Here is a 17,323-nt window from a genome sequence, read left to right as displayed (position 1 = left end):
TAGTGAGTTGAGCTTTCAACCTTTGAAAGGCTTGCTCATGCTTCTTCGTCCAACAAAATGGAGTGTCTTTCTTCACTAACTCATTGAGTGGTGAAGCTAGACTTGAGAAGTTAGGAACAAATCTCCTATAGAAACTTGTTAGGCCATGAAAGCTCCTAACATCTCCTACATTTTGTGGGGTTGGCCACTCTTGGATGGCTTTGATTTTCTTGGGGTCAACATGTACCCCATTTTTGTTTACTATAAAACCTAAAAACACTACATTATCTACACAAAAAGTGCACTTATCTATATTAGCAAACAAACTATTTTTCCTAAGCACTAAAAGAACCTCCCCAAGGTGACTTAGGTGAGACTCTAGGCTTTGACTATATATACTAATATATATCAAAATAAACTACTACATATTTACCTATGCAATCCCTAAGGACATGATTCATAAGCCTCATGAAAGTGCTAGGTGCATTAGTGAGTCCAAAAGGCATCACTAACCACTCATATAATCAAAATTTCGTCTTAAAAGCAGTTTTCCACTCATCACCCTCTTTGATTCTTATTTGGTGATATCCACTTTTGAGATCAATTTTAGAAAATATAGTGGACCCATGCAATTCATTAAGCATATCATCAAGTCTAGGAATTGGATGCCTGTATTTGATGGTGATATTATTGATGGCCCTACAATCACAACACATTCTCTACTTGCCATCTTTCTTTGGCACCAACAAAACAGGTACAACACTAGGACTTAAACTCTTTTGAACCCAGCCTTTCTCCAACAATTCCTGAACTTGTGACTCTATCTCCTTAGTCTCCTCAGGATTAGTTCTATAAGTTGGTCTGTTTGGTAGACTAGCTCCCGGAACTAAATCTATTTGGTGTTCTATACCTCTAACAGGTGGAAGTCCAATGGGTCCTTCCTTAGGGAATAATATATCACCAAAATCTTTTAAAAGTTTTTGGACTTGAGGAGGTAGCTCACAAACTTTAGAAAGTGTGGCAGTGCATGCAAGTGTTCTTTTACAAAGAAGGAGGCTTGAAGGTTGTTCAAATAGAAGTATCTTTTTCAATTTTATTTTCAAATTTTTCTTTCTAAATGACCTTGTGGGAAGGAACACTCTTCTCCCATGCCTCAGCTTTCTCTTTAAGGTCTTTTTCTGCTTTTTCTATTTTCTTTTTTTTTCTCTCATTTTCTCTTTTTGGTTTCATTTGTACTTGGTCCTTTACCACTTGTGAGGGTGTTAAAGGATAAAATAAAACTTTATTTTCCTTATGAGTAAAAGTAATCTCGTTGGTAAGACCATTATGCATAACTTTCTTATCAAATTTCCATTGTCTTCCCAATAAGATATGACAAGCTTCCATGGGTACTACATCACATAAAATCTCATCTTTATAGTTCCCCACATAAAGACTGACTTTTACTCGCTTGTCTACAGTTAGTTCTCCATCTTCATTGATCCATTGAAGTTTGTAAGATTTTGGATGAGGTACTAATTGTAGATTAAGTTTTTCAACCATCTTAGTGCTACAACAATTGCAGCAAGAACCATTATCCACAATGAGAGAACAAATGTTTTCTAAAAGTTTACATCTTATATGAAAGATGTTCTCTCTTTGTGTTTCATGGTTCACACTAGGGTGATTATTGAGGGTTCTTCTGATCATCATTAATTCTCCCTCACAAGGATATGCCCCCTCTCTATCTTCTTTCTCTTCTTCCCCACTAGACTCATCATCTTGGATGTTATACTCACCCCTCTCTCTTAAGATCATGGTTCTCCTATTTGGGCATTGGGATGCTATATGTGTTAGAATGTATTGCTTTAAACTAGAGGGGGGTGAATGGTTTAAAGAGGGTTTTCACAAACTTTTTAAGATAGAATGAAAATACTTTGTAAGAAACCAGATAAGAGATTCAGTTAGCCAAGAACAAAGCTCAAAACAGAAAAATAACAGAAAAAAAATCGGTTGTTTCGTAGAAACAATCGATTTTTTATACCAGCATATAACAACAACTGAAATTTAAAGAGTTTAAGGAAGAGAGAAATGCACAAACAGTTTATACTGGTTCACTCTTAACCCAAGAGCTACATCTAGTTTCCCAGAAACCACTGGGGAATCCACTAGGTAATCAAATCTTGATTACATATACACACCACCAAAGAAGTGACCTTGATCCCCTCAAGACACACACTTCCTTTGGCTCAGCACATACACCTCCAAGAATGTTGATCTTGACAACCTCAAGAGCACACAACTCTTCTTGGCTTTACAACACCAGAATGTACACAAATCACAGAACGAATTACACTGTTACAGAATCAACTGAAATCAATACAGAGTAATCCTATTCCACTTCTCTCTTGAATAGCCAAAGCTCAAAGTTCAAACTCAAATGCTTCAAAAACTCTTTGAAAAACTCAAATCTGTTTTTTTTTTTTTTTTTTTGTTATAAAACATTAACAAACTCTTTATAGTATTCAAATTTTGGTCAAAGCATTTAAAGCAGGAGCGTATTCAATTATGAAATCAATTAAAGCTCTTTTAACAAACAAAACTATTTCCATTAGGATTCCAAACAAACAATCGGTTGAAATCGCGAATCAATCAGTTGTTTGGTTTTGACAGCAAGTCAACCATTCAAAACAGTTTTCAAACTTTTTCAAAAACACCTAAGTATAAAACAATCGGTTGTTTCGACAAAACAACAGGTTGTTTTTCACTTATTTTGAAAAACACTTAAGCTTTAGATTCAACAAAGAGTGGATTACAAATATAATCTACCCCAATCCTATTCTAAAACACACTAGCAACAACAAGCACCTCCAGCCTTCCATCAAACACAAAAGATTTGGATTCTTCAAAGCTTGAACACACTTGATTCAACAATATGACTTATACCAAGACACTTAAAGCAATGGATATCTCTACTGCGGGGTTTTGAGGTAGACACATCTTTTCCTACACTTTTGGGAGTTTCTTTGGGTTTATCTTTTGAAAGGCTATCCTCCCTTTCTCTTCTATACTCTTTCTTGGGATAAGAGTTAGAGTAAGAACTCTCCTTACGACTTGATCCTTTTGTCAAATTTTGTTGCTCAACTTTTATACAAAGTTGGATCAAGTCATTCAAGTCCCTATAGGGAAAGAGTTCCACTTTATCCCTTATCTCAAGATTAAGACCACTGAGGAACCTAGCTATGGTGGTGGTTTCTTCCTCCCTAATAGAGGCTCTCATCATGTAAAGCTCCATCTTTTGCTTATACTCCTCTACACTCATGTTCTTTTGTTGGAGTCTTTGGAGCTTGTCCATTAACTCCCTATTGTAGTATGAAGGAATACGGTGGCGTCTCAGGGCTCCCCTAAGGTCATTCCAATATTCTATGGGAGGTTCCCTATGGAGGCGTCTATCTCTCTCTAGGGTTGTCCACCAATACATAGCGTTTCCTTGAAAGCTTAAAGTTGCTAAGGGTACCTTCCTCTCCTCACTAACATGATGGCAAGCAAAAAGTTGTTCTACTTTCATTTCCCAATCTAGATATGTTTCAACATTTTCCTTTCCAAAAAAATGAGGTAGGTCTACCCTAGTCTCTTTGTGGCTTTCTCTTCTAGTTCTTCTTGGTGGAGGTTGATAATAATCATTAACTCTCAGACTCCCCTCAGCATGTGAGTCTCTCGACCTAGAACTAGATGCATGTGATGTATGTGATTTTTTTAAGTTTCTAATGTATTCATCATTTTCTTTCACAATTTTCAACTCCTCTTCTAAAATAGCAAGATGAGAATCCCTTTATTTTTTATCTTCTATGATTTGGGCCTCATGTTGCAATTGTCTATGTGATAGTGATTGAAAGTCTTTGGCTAATTGTTTTAAAAGAGATTTTATAGACTTTTTATCACTTTCACTTGGACTAGAAGAATGAGAAGACATGTTGAAATTTATGTGTTAGAAGCAATTTACCAAAAGAAAGATAGGTGGAGTACCGTAGGTAGATTCCCAGGAAAGGGAGGTGGATCCCTTGGATCAATTAAGTACCAAGCCTTTACTAGCCAGATTCTATTCCACAATACTTTCCCAAACCCTTCTCTAAGTAATTCACTTAGAGCACAATCAAAGATGAAAACAAAGTTTTATGCAAGAAAACAATGTAAAGCAATAAAACAAACAACAAAATTGCTATCTAGAAAGCTTTAAAACTAGTTGAATCCTAAGGTGAGGCTCCTTGGCACTTTGGAACCTTGAAGACACACTCACTGACTAAAGCGTATTAATCCACTAATTAATCAAAGTTCTTGCAATTTACAACTCAAAGAAATACAATGAAATTAGGTCAACAATTCTTTTTTTATGCACAAAAATTAAAGTTCTATTCTATGCACTTCTTCACTTGTAGTTCCTTTGTGTATATTTGTGTATTGTTCAAGTGAGGTTGTTGTTGTTACTTTGTCTCCTTAGGTTATTCAACCTTGAGTCTTTAATCCAGCTCCATTTTAGTGATATAGCTTTCACCAAAACAAAATTTTAGCTCCACTACTCACCAAAACACTTTTTAGGTAAATTCCATCAAAGAGAGGTCAAGCAAGTTTTAAAGCAACAAAACTCAAATTTAAAAATCAAGGACTACTACAAATGGAGTTGATATTTGACAAGACTTGAAAGAGTATTCAATAAAATTGACAAGCAAAAAATTAAGGCACACAAGAAAAGGTAGCACACAAAGTGGAATCCTAGTGAATGGAACTAGAATAGATGAATAAAACCAAAACAGCACTACAAAATTTTTGTGTATAAATTTTTCACAACTTCCCAAATTTATGCTGGAAAGAATACTTCAAAATTGAGCTTGAAATTTTAACCACAGAAACTTAAATGTTTTAGCTCAAAATAGGCGTTGAAATTTCACCAAAACAGTGAGTCAAATAATTTAATATTTTTTTCAAGATCACTGTCGCATCACCCTTTTTCCAGAGTCAATTTTTGCACTTTGTTCGAATTAGAAAACAATAAGGAAACTTCAAAAACGCAATGAAAATGATTGGAAAAGAACTTGTATGGAACTAACACACAAGTATGAACTCAAATATGAAAATATAAAAGGCACCAAAGCTTCAAAAAAAGAAATATAAACTGCACTCAAAATCAAAATCAAGCAACCATATCAACAATAAAAGGCACCACTAGGAATTTATGAAATTGTAGGATGAACATGACTTTGACAAAACTTGTATGGATTCAAAAATCAAAAAGACTCAACCACAAACACTTTGCACCAATTAAAACATCAATAAGACTCAAATAAAATTAAAAACAAAACAGCCAACACAAAATACTCAATGGAACCTAAAAACAGTTTGGAAGCTCGAGAAAAAATTGAATAAAAATAAAATCGTACATCAATTTAAAAACAGCAACACAATTAAAATGACATAAAAAATTGCAAGACAATCAAGGCAAGATGAACAACATGAATTTGAAGAAAACTCAAAAATAAAATGAAGAGAACACTTATCTCTTGAAGAACCTTGGCTCTAGATACCAAATGATGGGTTGATACCAAAATATGGGTTGTTCTTCTTGGAGATTTAACAAGGGTGGCGGAAGCAATGGATGTGATGGATCAAGGAGGGCTCATATAGAGATATGGGTTCCTTGTAGGTGCATGAAAGGTATGGAGAGTGATTGGTTGGGCCATATCACTTGGAGAAAGGTGGAGGTGAAGATCAAAGTGTCTAACCTAGAGAGACTAGACAAGGGAGTAGAAACTTGCAATATTTGGCAACAATTTACTCATAAAATTGATCTTACAAAACATGAGCCAAAACACCCTATTTATAGGAGATGGTGCCTTGGACAGCAAGGAGCAAGGGTAGGATGGGAAATACATAAAAGAGCGGCTGCTAGGGTTTTGACTAAAGTCAATGCCACACCCTAGGAGCAAACTTCTAGAAGCTAGGTTAACTTCTTACCCTAAAAGGCTTTACCCAAGCTACAATGATAAGCACACCTCCCCCATTATGTTAAAGGAACCTTATTATACTAAAATTACAAATAAAGAAACTAACTTTCATGGCTTTGGCTTTACTTCTTGTGGTCCTCTTTGAACATATAAAGAAACGTTTCTCTACCATCAGTAACAGAGTCCCAATCTTCTTGAATCCTCTTTGCCATGGACCTAATTGTTGGGCTTGAACTAGGGTCTGAGCTTGGGCCTCTTCCATCATTATGGGTGGTCGAATAACAACCTGATAGCAGGTGGCTTGATAAGCCTAACAAACAATCACTAGGATAGGCTTGAAATGGCTATGATACCATGTTACAGAACAGTGCACAAAGTCAACTTTATGTATTAGAGACATTTATAGAGGCAGAGATAAAACTATGGAGGTTTGAGAGGAGAAACAACAAGGCAAAGAGGAATGAAAGAGAAGAGAGAACAATGGTATGAGGAAATGTAAAAACTGAATATTTTTAATGTTAGCAGAAGCTTTATATACAAGAGGTGCAAAAAGGAAAAGGCATAAAAGAATAACAGAAAAAAAAATAAGGCCCAAGCTAAGGCCCAAACCCAGGCAGAAAAGAAAAAAAAATAGAAAACTAAAACTAAAGACTAATTTTATCAACCTCCATCAAGTTGGGAGTAAATATTTTTCATTCCCAGCTTGGAAAACAAAATATTGAATTGGGTTGTAGGAAGTGGTTTGGTGAAGAAATCTACAGTTTGGAGTGAGGATGATATTGGGAGAAGGTTGTGCAGACTAGTGGTGAGTTTTTCCCGGACAACGTGGCAGTCGATTTCGATATGTTTCGTTTGCTCGCGGAAAACTTGATTATTTGCAATTTGAATTGCAACTTGATTGTCATAGTAAAGTAGTGCGGATTGCAAGTGCTTGATATGTAAGTCAGCTAGCAGATAAGTGATCCACTGAATCTCGCAAGTGGTGGCAGCTAGGGCCCAATATTTAGCCTCATAAGAGCTTCTTGATATGGTCTATTGTTTCTTAGATTTCCAAGAAATAAGAGATTCTCCCAAATAAACCAAAAAACCAGTTATAGATTTTCTAGTCTCATGATAGATTGCCCAATCAAAATCACTATTTACTTTTAATTGAATAGGAGTTTGACTATGAAGAAAAATAACTGCCCCGAGAGCATTTTTGAGATGAAGAAGGATATATTGGGTTGAGTATTTGTAAAATAAATGAGACATCCAATGAGACGCTTATATGCAGTGGCTTCCTTGTCATTGGGAGAAGCACCTTTGGTTGCTGATAACTTTGATGTGTGAATCATTGGGGTAGGCACAAGTGCACATCCAAGCATGCTAGTATCCTTTAGCAAATCTAAGACATACTTCCCTTGGCTTAAGTGAATCCTAGTGGTATTACGAGGCACTTCAATGCCTAAAAAGTAGGTTAAATTGCCTAGATTTTTAATATGAAAGAAATTATTCAAAAGATTTGTTATGTTTGATATCTCCATAGGATTGTTTCCAGTGAGGACAATGTCTTCCACATAGACCATAATTGTCGTGGTGTGATTGCCATCATGTTTCAAAAATAGGGAATGATGAACAATGTAAATAATATATTTGTGATAAAGTAAAAAATTTGAAAGTTTAGCATACCATTGCCTTCCTGCTTGTTTGAGGCCATACAGTGACTTCTTGAGGCGACAAACCAGATTTGTAGATGGATACTGAAGACCTGAAAGCAAAAACATGTAGAATTCCTAATCTAATTCCCCATGTAGGAAGGAATTATTCACATCAAGTTGCTTGAGTGTCCAGTTGTGTATTGTTGCCAAGGAAAGAAGTAAACGGATGGTGGTCAACTTTGCTACCAAAGCAAATGTGTCAAAAAAGTTGAGACCTTCAATTTGAGTGTAGTCTTTGGCTACCAAGCGAGCCTTGTATCGTTCAACAGAACCGTCAACTTTGTGTTTGATTTTGTATATCCACCGACAACCAATGGTAGTTTTCCCTAGTGGAAGTTTGGTTAGGGACCATGTTTTATTTTCTTCAAGAGCTTTCAGTTCTTCCTTCATTGCTTGAATCCATGATGAGTGCATGATAGCTTCTTCATAGTTGTGAGTTTCCTCATCAGAAGAGATCAACATAATAGTTTGTTTACAATTGTCAGATAAAGATTTGTAACTTAGAAAGGAATGAATTTGGTATTCAGTACTTACTGCATTGTTGCTGATGTTGGATACCTCAAAATCTTGAAGGTAAGTGGGTAAACTTCTGCTATGAGTAGAGCGTCTAGGGGAAGCACTGACATTCTCCCTTTGTTCAACATCAGTGTTAATCTCAACATCAATATCAGAAACATCATCATAAACATTATTTTCATATTGCACATTAAATCATCATAAGTCTGGGCGTAATTGTGAGGGATATGCAAATAAAAAATATTTGAATAATTATTTTGAATACATTTGGAATGATAAGGAAAAAAGTTTTCATGAAAAACAACATTTCTGGATAAACCTATCTTATGGTTTTTAAGATTCAAAAAAAGAAAGCCTTTTGTGTTAGGTTTAAAACCAAGAAAAATTCCAAGGACAACACAGCTACCCAACAAGTCAATTTATCAAACCATCCTCATGCAAACCAAAGGGTCAAGACACCAATCAGAATAAGAGAAGACAACATGAGCCCTGACTTTAGACCTAATGTGCATAGGAAAAATCCAAGTATACCTAGTGTAATCATCACAAATTTATGACCAAGCATGGAAATAACAGAGCAAGGAACCCAAATGTCAATATGCAGTAATTCAAAAGATTGATTAGTACGAGTATTACTAGGGAAAAAAATAAAGTTTTCTTTCTTTTACTTAGTGACAAGCATCACAAATGTAATTTCTATCAATTTTAATATCAAGATAGTAAGTTTGTAGTATCTTTAACCTTTCTTCCGAAGGATGTCCCATCCTAAGATGCCAGATATTTCTTGGTTTTGTAGCACAACTCATACTTTTTCTGTCCATTTTATTGAAAACATATAGGCCTGCTGCTAGAATATATGACCTTAAACAAGAGGGGGTGAATTGTTTATAAGATATTTTTGAAAACTTTTGAAGGTTTAATGAAACTCAATGAAGAAATTTAGAAAAGGAATCAAGTTGGTCAAGAACACAATCTGTTTTAAAGAGAAACATAGAAAAACAATAGGTTGTTTCTTTGAAAGAATCAGTTGTTTATACCAGTAAAATCTTAAACAGCTTAAAAACAGAATTTAAAAGAGATCAGAGAAAGAGAAATGCACACAAACAGTTTATACTGGTTCACTCTTACAACAAGAAATACATCCAGTTCCCAGAAACCACTGGGTAATCCACTAAGCAATCAAACCGATTACAAAACACCACACACCAAAGTAGTGACCCTGAACCCCTCAAGAAACACACTACCTTTGGAAAACCACACCAAGAGTATTGATTTTGAACACCTCAAGAACACACAACACTCTTTGGCAATACAACAACAGAAATACAGAAGATTGAGAAAAGGATTACACCTGATCAAAGTACAACGGAAAAGAATACAATTGCAATCCTATTCCACTCTCACTTGAAAATCCAAAGCTTGATGTGAATCTTGAAAACTTGAGATCAAATTTGTCAAACTGAATTTCTCAAAACTGTTTCTTACTCTTCAGAAACATATAACAAACTATTTATATTTTCCAAAGATTGGTTAAAACATATAATGAAGGAGCGTATTTAGTTTGAAAACATTTAAGACAAATTCACCATTCACAACTGAATTATGTTAGGATTTTCAAAGAAACAATCGGTTGAAACCACAAAACAACCGATTTAATTGGTTTGACAGTTAAGTCAACCAAGTGAAACAGCTTTCTGTTCGAATATATGGCCTTAAACTAAAGGAAGGGGGGGTGAGTTGTTTATATGAGATTTTCAAAAACTTTTGAAGGTTCAATGAAATTCTGTGTAGAAATCCAAAAGAGGAATCAAGTTAGTCAAGAACTCAAATTGTTTTAAAGAAAAAAAAAGCAATCAGTTGTTTCTTCGAATCAATCGGTTGTTTATACTAGTTAAAACTCAAATAACTTAAAAACAAAATTTAAAGGAGTTAAGAGAAAGAGAAAAACACACAAACATTTTATATTGGTTCACTCTTACAATAAGAGTTACATCCAGTTCCCAGAAACCACTGGGTAATCCACTAAGCAATCAAACTAGATTACAAAACACCACACACCAAAGTAGTGACCTTGAACCTCTCAAGAAACACACTATCTTTGGCAAACCACACCAAGAGTATTGATCTAGAACACCTAAAGAACACATAACACTCCTTGGCAATCCAACAACAGAAATACAGAAGATTGAGAAAGGATTACACTTGATCAAAGAACAATCTGAAAAGATTACAATTGCAATCCTATTCCACTCTCTCTTGAAAATCCAAAGCTTGATGTGAATCTTGAAAACTTGAGATCAAATATGTCAAACTGAATTTCTCAAAACTGTTTCTTACTCTTTAGAAACATATAACAAACTATTTATATTTATCAAAGATTTGTCAAAACATTTAATGAAGGAGCGTATTCAGTTAGAAATCCTTTAAAACAGATTCACCAATCCAAAACAGAATTTTGTTAGGATTTTCAAAGAAATAATCGGTTGAAACCACAAAACAACCGATTGATTTGGTGTGACAGTTTAGTCAACCAAGTCAAACAGCTTTCAACCTTTTCCAAAACTCCTAAGAGTAAAACAACCGGATGATTCCACAAAACAACAGGTTGTTTTTCACTTAGTTGAAAAACATTCTATTTTAAAAAGGCTTTCAAATCAGTTCTGGATTCAAACAAGGAGTGGATTACAAAATAATCTACCCAGATCCCACCCACACACAGCAACAACACCAGCCTTTCATCAAACATCTTAGATTTGGATTCTTGAAAGCACTTGATCACTCTTGATCAACAATCTCTCCCTATTTGATGAAGACAAATCTCTGGTTGCTTGTGGTGATCTTGTTTGAATCTAAAACCACTCCTAATAAACAGAAACTATGCAATCCAGAGCATCTCTAATAGCAAGTTATGGTTACACATAAACTAGTTTTCTACATAACCACAAGAGTAGAAAAACCAGCCACAAACTATGCCAAAACACACCAAACTGCAGCACCAAATCAAACATCATAAGCAGTAGAAACTTAAATCAGAGTTATAGCAGGTTATAGCAGTTTTAAGACAACACATAAACCATATTCTCCCCCTATTTGTCTTCACAAATAGAATTTCGAAGAGATAAAAAAAATAGTTCAAAAAAAGCAATATAAGCATAGTAAAAATAACAAAACTTGGCTTCAATTTTCTTTCCCATACTGCAGCTCAAAAAGTTGGTTTTGAACAGCTTCAATCTGTTCATCAAGGGTCTGAAAATGTGTATCCATGCTTTGAAATTTGTTGTCAAAGTTTTGGAAGTTTGTAGCACAAAGATCGTGAAGATTCCTTTTATTTTCAGCAAAGTTGTCCAACCTATTGACCATGAGTCTCTCAAAATGAGACATTGAGAGAATTCTATTTCCTTCATTTCTAGCACCTAAGTCAGCAGCAGGTTGATCTTCATTTTGAGCATCATCATCAGCCCCTTCAACAACTTCTTGATCTTCTTCATCATGTTCACCATGTGCACCACTTGAGGAACCACCTTGTTCACCATCCTTGCCTACCCATCTTCCACCAATCTTGGTAAAACCCATCTTGCTTAGTGAACCATTGTTCACTTCTGTGTTGATTTCACCAATTCAGATGTTTCTTCCTCAAGATCTACTTCAAAATAGTTTAAGAATTTAGAAATCAAGGTAGCATAAGGATAATGATAGTCACTTAACCTCCTAGATTTCTGCATGTGTTCCTTGATGATATGGATCCAATTAATCTTGACTTTGCTCATAATGCAGTATATGTAGACAAGATCTTCCTCAGTGAGAACAAAATGAGTGCTCCCTCTTGGTGTTAGAATCCAAGTGACAATGAGAGCCAACAACCTTTCATTCAACTCCAACTCTCCCACAAAACAAGTTCATTCTTGTGCTTGAGGATTCTTCAAACAACTTCTATAATACTGAATCTTGTTGAAATCTTCCACCACACCAATATTCCCTTTGTTGATTCTCAATCCAGAATACTTTAAACCAGTTACAGCAGTCCATACCTCATGAGTAATCTCCATATCCACACCTTTGACATGAGAAACAAGGTTGTTGCCATCAAACTTCAAGTTGGTGTAGAAAACCCGAATAAGATCAGGATAAATGTTCCTTTTCATCTCCAAGAACCTCTTTAGCAATTGCCCTTTGAGAAGATTTCTCACATCATCGAGTTTTTGACTTTTCAACCAGCTTAAAGAGACAACTTTAGGGTTGTTTATCACTTTTCTACTTGTTTCAAAGCGATATTTTTCAATCAACTCATTGTCTCCTGAAAACCAGCCTTCAAGACGTCCCCATGTTCTTACAACCCTGGTTTTAATCTTTTTTTATGATGGAGGAGTAGAATCCATGATAACAGAATGAGAGAAAAAGAAAAACAGAGAAGAATATGAGATGCAGCAAGAGATGTGCCAATGGGTTGTTTTTGTGAAGAAAAAAAGCTGTAGAGGGTTTTATAGCAAAAGAGAAATCCTCTTTGATCCTTTGGTTGCAGTGGGTTTCAGTCTTCAAGAAGAGGAATCTGGTCCAAGCTTGCACAATAAATACATCAGCCCATAACAAAAAAACACATGGTTAGCACATGTGAATTTGACTAGTCATAAAGGCACTTGAATTTTCAAGATATGGAATATATTCCTTTAATGACAAGAAGTAACCTCCTCCTGAACCAAATCAGACTCTTATGACTGCTTTATTGACTCATAGTTCCTTTAAGATTGAAATTTGTAAAAGATAGAATGCATAAAGAAATTAAATGAATTTTATGTAGTGTTGTCAGAGGAGAAACAATCGGTTGTTTCGAGAAAACAATCGGTTGTTTTTCTGAAGCAACAACAAATTGGAATTTTCAATAGCAGAAAAAGAAAGATGTATTTGCACTACATATATTACAGTTTAGATGAAGATTTAACACATATTAAGAAAATACAAACAATAGAAACAAAGAAAGCCTTATCCTTTTGTCATAGAGCCTCTTCAATGAGTCATAGTGTATGATCAAGAGAACATTTTTTGGCTTTTAAGAAGAGTTAAGCTGATACAGTATTCTCACTTCAATTCCAGACAAGATCTCTTCCTTCCAAAAGCTTGATCTGATGACTCAAGAGTCCATGCTTCTCTTAGTATTCCTACAACACAATAAATTCAAACAACAAGATTTGGTCCCCTTACAAAGGTGGGTCCTATTGATTTACATTTATCACTGGGAACTTTAGAATCTTTGGGAATCCATCTCATAATACCTTTAGGAACAGAATATCTCCTAATTTTACAGAATCTACAGAGTGACCTCTCTTCTTGCAGTAAAAACGTGTAACAACGGTTGTTTCGATTTTTCAATCGGTTGTTTTTCTGACACTTTTGAAAAAGGCTTAGAAATCCCATTTTTCTTGTTTTGAGGATTAAACCACAAACCAGATTTTCCAAAAATACATTTTTGGAATGCCAAGACAGTTTCAAAGATAGATTTACCCTTTGAAAGTTTATCCACAGTTCTTACAAGATAGTGGACTTTACTCTCAAGAGTTTTACAATTTTCACAAGCTTTTGAGTGCCACAAACAATAAGACTTTTTGCAATGCATTTCAAGATTTTCAAAATCAGTTTTTGAATTTTCCAATTCTTATTCAAGTGTCTTGACTCTATTTTCAAGCCAGTTGTTCAACCCTTTCAACCGGTTGTTCAAGAGAGCAAATCAATTATCTTCCTCATGAGTTTCTTTTTAAAAGCTTGAAGCAATTGACTATAGTTTTCAGCATTTAAAGAGGCACAAGAACTTACACTGCTTGAATCATCTTCTCCCTCTGCCATCAAACACAAATTGGCTTTTTCATCTTCACTTGATGAGGAGCTTGACGAGGAGACTTCATTTTCATCCCAAGCAATGTAGGCCTTTTTTGATTTCCCTTTCTTGCTTGACTTCTTTTCCTTGCCTTCTTTATTTGGGCATTTAACTTTCATATGCCCTTGTTCTCCACAACCAAAACAAGTGTAATTGTTAGGATTAAAATCACTAGTTTTCTTGTTTCCATACCTTTCTTTGTTGGATTCTTTGTTGCGGTTTCCCTTAAAAAATTTGCTGAACTTTTTGGTTAGCAAACTTAGAGTTTCTCCATCACTTGAGTGATATGAGCTGGATAGACACTTTAACAAGACACACAACATTAAGGAGACTTAAGGTCATCTCAATGGAGGATAATGCCATCCAAGAGAGAAGCCAAACTCATTGAACAATGAGTGCCATGTCCTTATCACAAACACTTGGCGGAATTGAAAGGAAAGCAAGAACAAAACAGAATGCTGAAAACAAAATTGGACTCAAGGAAGCTTAAGGAATCATCATTGGAGACATAGTCGTCCAAATGATGTTCCAAACTCAAATAAGAGTGTTATCTCCTTGTGAACATCCATGGAATAAGATTTCGAAACAAAATTGAATTAAGAACACAAAGCTATTGAACAGAAAACTAGAAACAACACATGAACACAAAAATAAACGGCGGAAAGATGAAGAACACTTAAAGAACTCTAAACTACTGATTGAAAATAGAAAATGAGATGAAGGAATGAAACTTAGGTGAATGAAGATCGGCTGGAATGGGAATTGGAGTTGCTCACGCCACTTGGTGATGGAGTCCCAAGATGAGTGAAGGAAGCCGCCACTTGAAGCTCTCCAAAAGCTCACAAGATGAGACTAAGCAAGGAGATCCAAATCTCACACAAATCTCTCTCCAAATGAGTAGAGTTTCTCTATATCAATTATCCAATTTTGAATTTACAAGAGCTCAACCTCTCTATTTATAATAGAAGAGGGCTGAAATGAAACACAAATGAGACTCAAAGTTCCCTCCAAATTCAAATGCAAATTGGTGTCACCTAGTCATGAAGTAAGTGTGACTCCTTTCCTATTTTCAGCACCTCCTAAAATGCGTCTACACCCCCCTAACTATTCACACTCTTTATTTAATATTCATACCTCCTACAACTATACAAAAGTAATTCAAATTATGCTCTTTTATTTAATGTTTGGCCTTGCCCCTCATGGTTTGGACTTGGGCTTTGGGCTTGGGCCTCATCTTTTGCAAAGACTAATAAGAAGAACTTTAAATGTTTTGGCCCTTGTCCATTTCTTTTATTGATAATATCTTTTTTATTCTCATCATTGAGTCTGGCTTATTTTTGTTCTTGGAAGCTTTCAAGGCTATGTTCCTTACATGCTTGTCTTCACTTTCTTGAACATTGAGTCTATTCATCTCCAACTCATGTTCTCTAAGCTTTCCAAACAAGGAGGTTGTGGTTAAGGATGTCAAATCCTTAGACTTAGAGATGGCAGTATCTTTTGGTTGCCAAGATCTATCAAGACGCTTTAGAATCTTGAAGTTCAACTTCTCCTTGTCAAAGATTTTTCCAAGATCATTAGATGATTGACTATGTGGGTGAATCCCTTTTGCACTTCAACAATTGATTCTCTTTTGAGCATTCTGAACATTTCATACTCTTGTATTAGAGTATGTTTCCTTGCCCTTTTCACATAATTTGTTACTTCATGGGTGACCTCTAGAGTATCCCACATTTCCTTAGCCGATGCACATTGAGAGATCCTGAAAAATTCATCAGAGTTCAAAGCAGAGGTTATGATATTCTTGGCAACGCAATCAAATTTGGCCTTTTTATTTTCAGCATCAATCCATTGGGACCAAGGTTTTTCAATAGAAGCACCTTCCTTTTCAAATTTTGGAATAAAATGGCCATTTTCAATTGCATCCCAAATCCCTTTATCAAGAGATTCAACAAAGATTTTCATTCTAACATTCCAAAACTAATAGTTCAAACCACAAAACAAGGGTGGCCTGTTAATTGAGGCACCCTCCCCAAAAGGTAGTTTTTCAGCCATAGAAAAAAAGATTTAGGATCGAAAACTTAGGTAACTACAAGAACTTAGCTCTTGATGCCAATTGTTAGAATTGATGGCTTAAACAAGGGGGGGTTAATTGTTTCTAAAAGATTTTCGCAATTACTTTACTTTAGAATGAATCTTTAACAAACAACTCAAATAAGCATATCAGAAAGTCAATCAAACAGTCTAACAGAAACAGATATCAGAATTTCAATCGGTTAAAAACACGATTTAATCAGTTGTTTATGGCAGCGAAAATATCAAACAGTTAGAGAGTTGAGAGAGAGAGATTTACACACAAGGTTTATACTGGTTCACTCAAACCCTGAGCTACATCCAGTCCTCAGTCAAACCACGGAGTATTCCACTATGTAACCAAACACATATTATAAACACCCACAAAAAGGTGATCTTGAAACCACAAGACCTACTCACCCTCTTTGCACACAACACACACCTTAATCCAGAGTCACATTGACTTTACAGGATTTTACAAACATGTTTACAGAATGTAATATGAACAATTATAAGAAACTAAGAAAGGGTAGAAAACACATGGAATTACAGTAAACCATAAGCCCTATGATCAATTCTTGAATCACAGCAAATCTCAAAGGCAATCTTGCTAAACTTTGGAAAACTCCTTTTCACAAACAGATTGTAATCTCTTTTTTTTATCTCAAATCAAAGTGTAAAACTTGTATCTTTCTCATGTGTGAAATTTTTTAAAGAAGGTTATATTTATAACCTTTGAAAAAACTACCGTTTAAGGCAGATTTGAACAATTGAATTAGTTAAAACAGGTTTTCAAAATACTGTTATGAAAACTCACTTTTAATCGGTTGAAACCACGATATAACCAGTTGAATGGTTTCAACAGTTACACAACTGATTTAAAAAACAGTTTCAAAACTCCTTTCCCAGCTAAGTGACAAGCAACTGATTGTCTCGAAACTTTAATCGGTTGTTTTTCCCTTTGCATGGAAAAAACACTTAGTTCTTTAAAAATAGATTGAAACAAGCTTTCTGTAGGAATCAAGACTGATCTTACAAAGATTCTAAACCCCATAACTAAACCCAAACCTAAAACGCAGCACAGCTTCAGGTTCCATGAGGATTTGATATATCAAAGCTTTCCATCTTCAACATATATGGCCTTAAACAAGAGGGGGGTGAATTGTTTATAAGAGATTTCAAAAACTTTTGAAGGTTCAAAGAAATTTTGTGTAGAA

At 35.2% G+C, this 17,323-nt stretch overlaps 1 protein-coding gene across 1 annotated transcript; it reads right to left on the bottom strand.

Moving 5' to 3' along the window:
* Positions 1-698: 698 nt before the first annotated feature.
* Positions 699-1,776, bottom strand: LOC137824749 (uncharacterized). Its single transcript, XM_068630424.1, has 2 exons — positions 1,102-1,776; positions 699-920 (listed from the first exon to the last, which is right to left on the bottom strand). Exons 1-2 carry the CDS (start codon positions 1,774-1,776, stop codon positions 699-701), a joined length of 897 nt encoding a protein of 298 aa, XP_068486525.1.
* Positions 1,777-17,323: the final 15,547 nt, after the last annotated feature.

The sequence above is a fragment of the Phaseolus vulgaris genome, chromosome 8 (assembly GCF_000499845.2).
Source record: "Phaseolus vulgaris cultivar G19833 chromosome 8, P. vulgaris v2.0, whole genome shotgun sequence".
In the NCBI taxonomy this organism is placed as follows: Eukaryota; Viridiplantae; Streptophyta; class Magnoliopsida; order Fabales; family Fabaceae; genus Phaseolus; species Phaseolus vulgaris.
The sequence above is the reverse complement of the archived record's forward strand: the minus strand, read 5'-3'. Positions and strand labels throughout refer to the sequence as shown.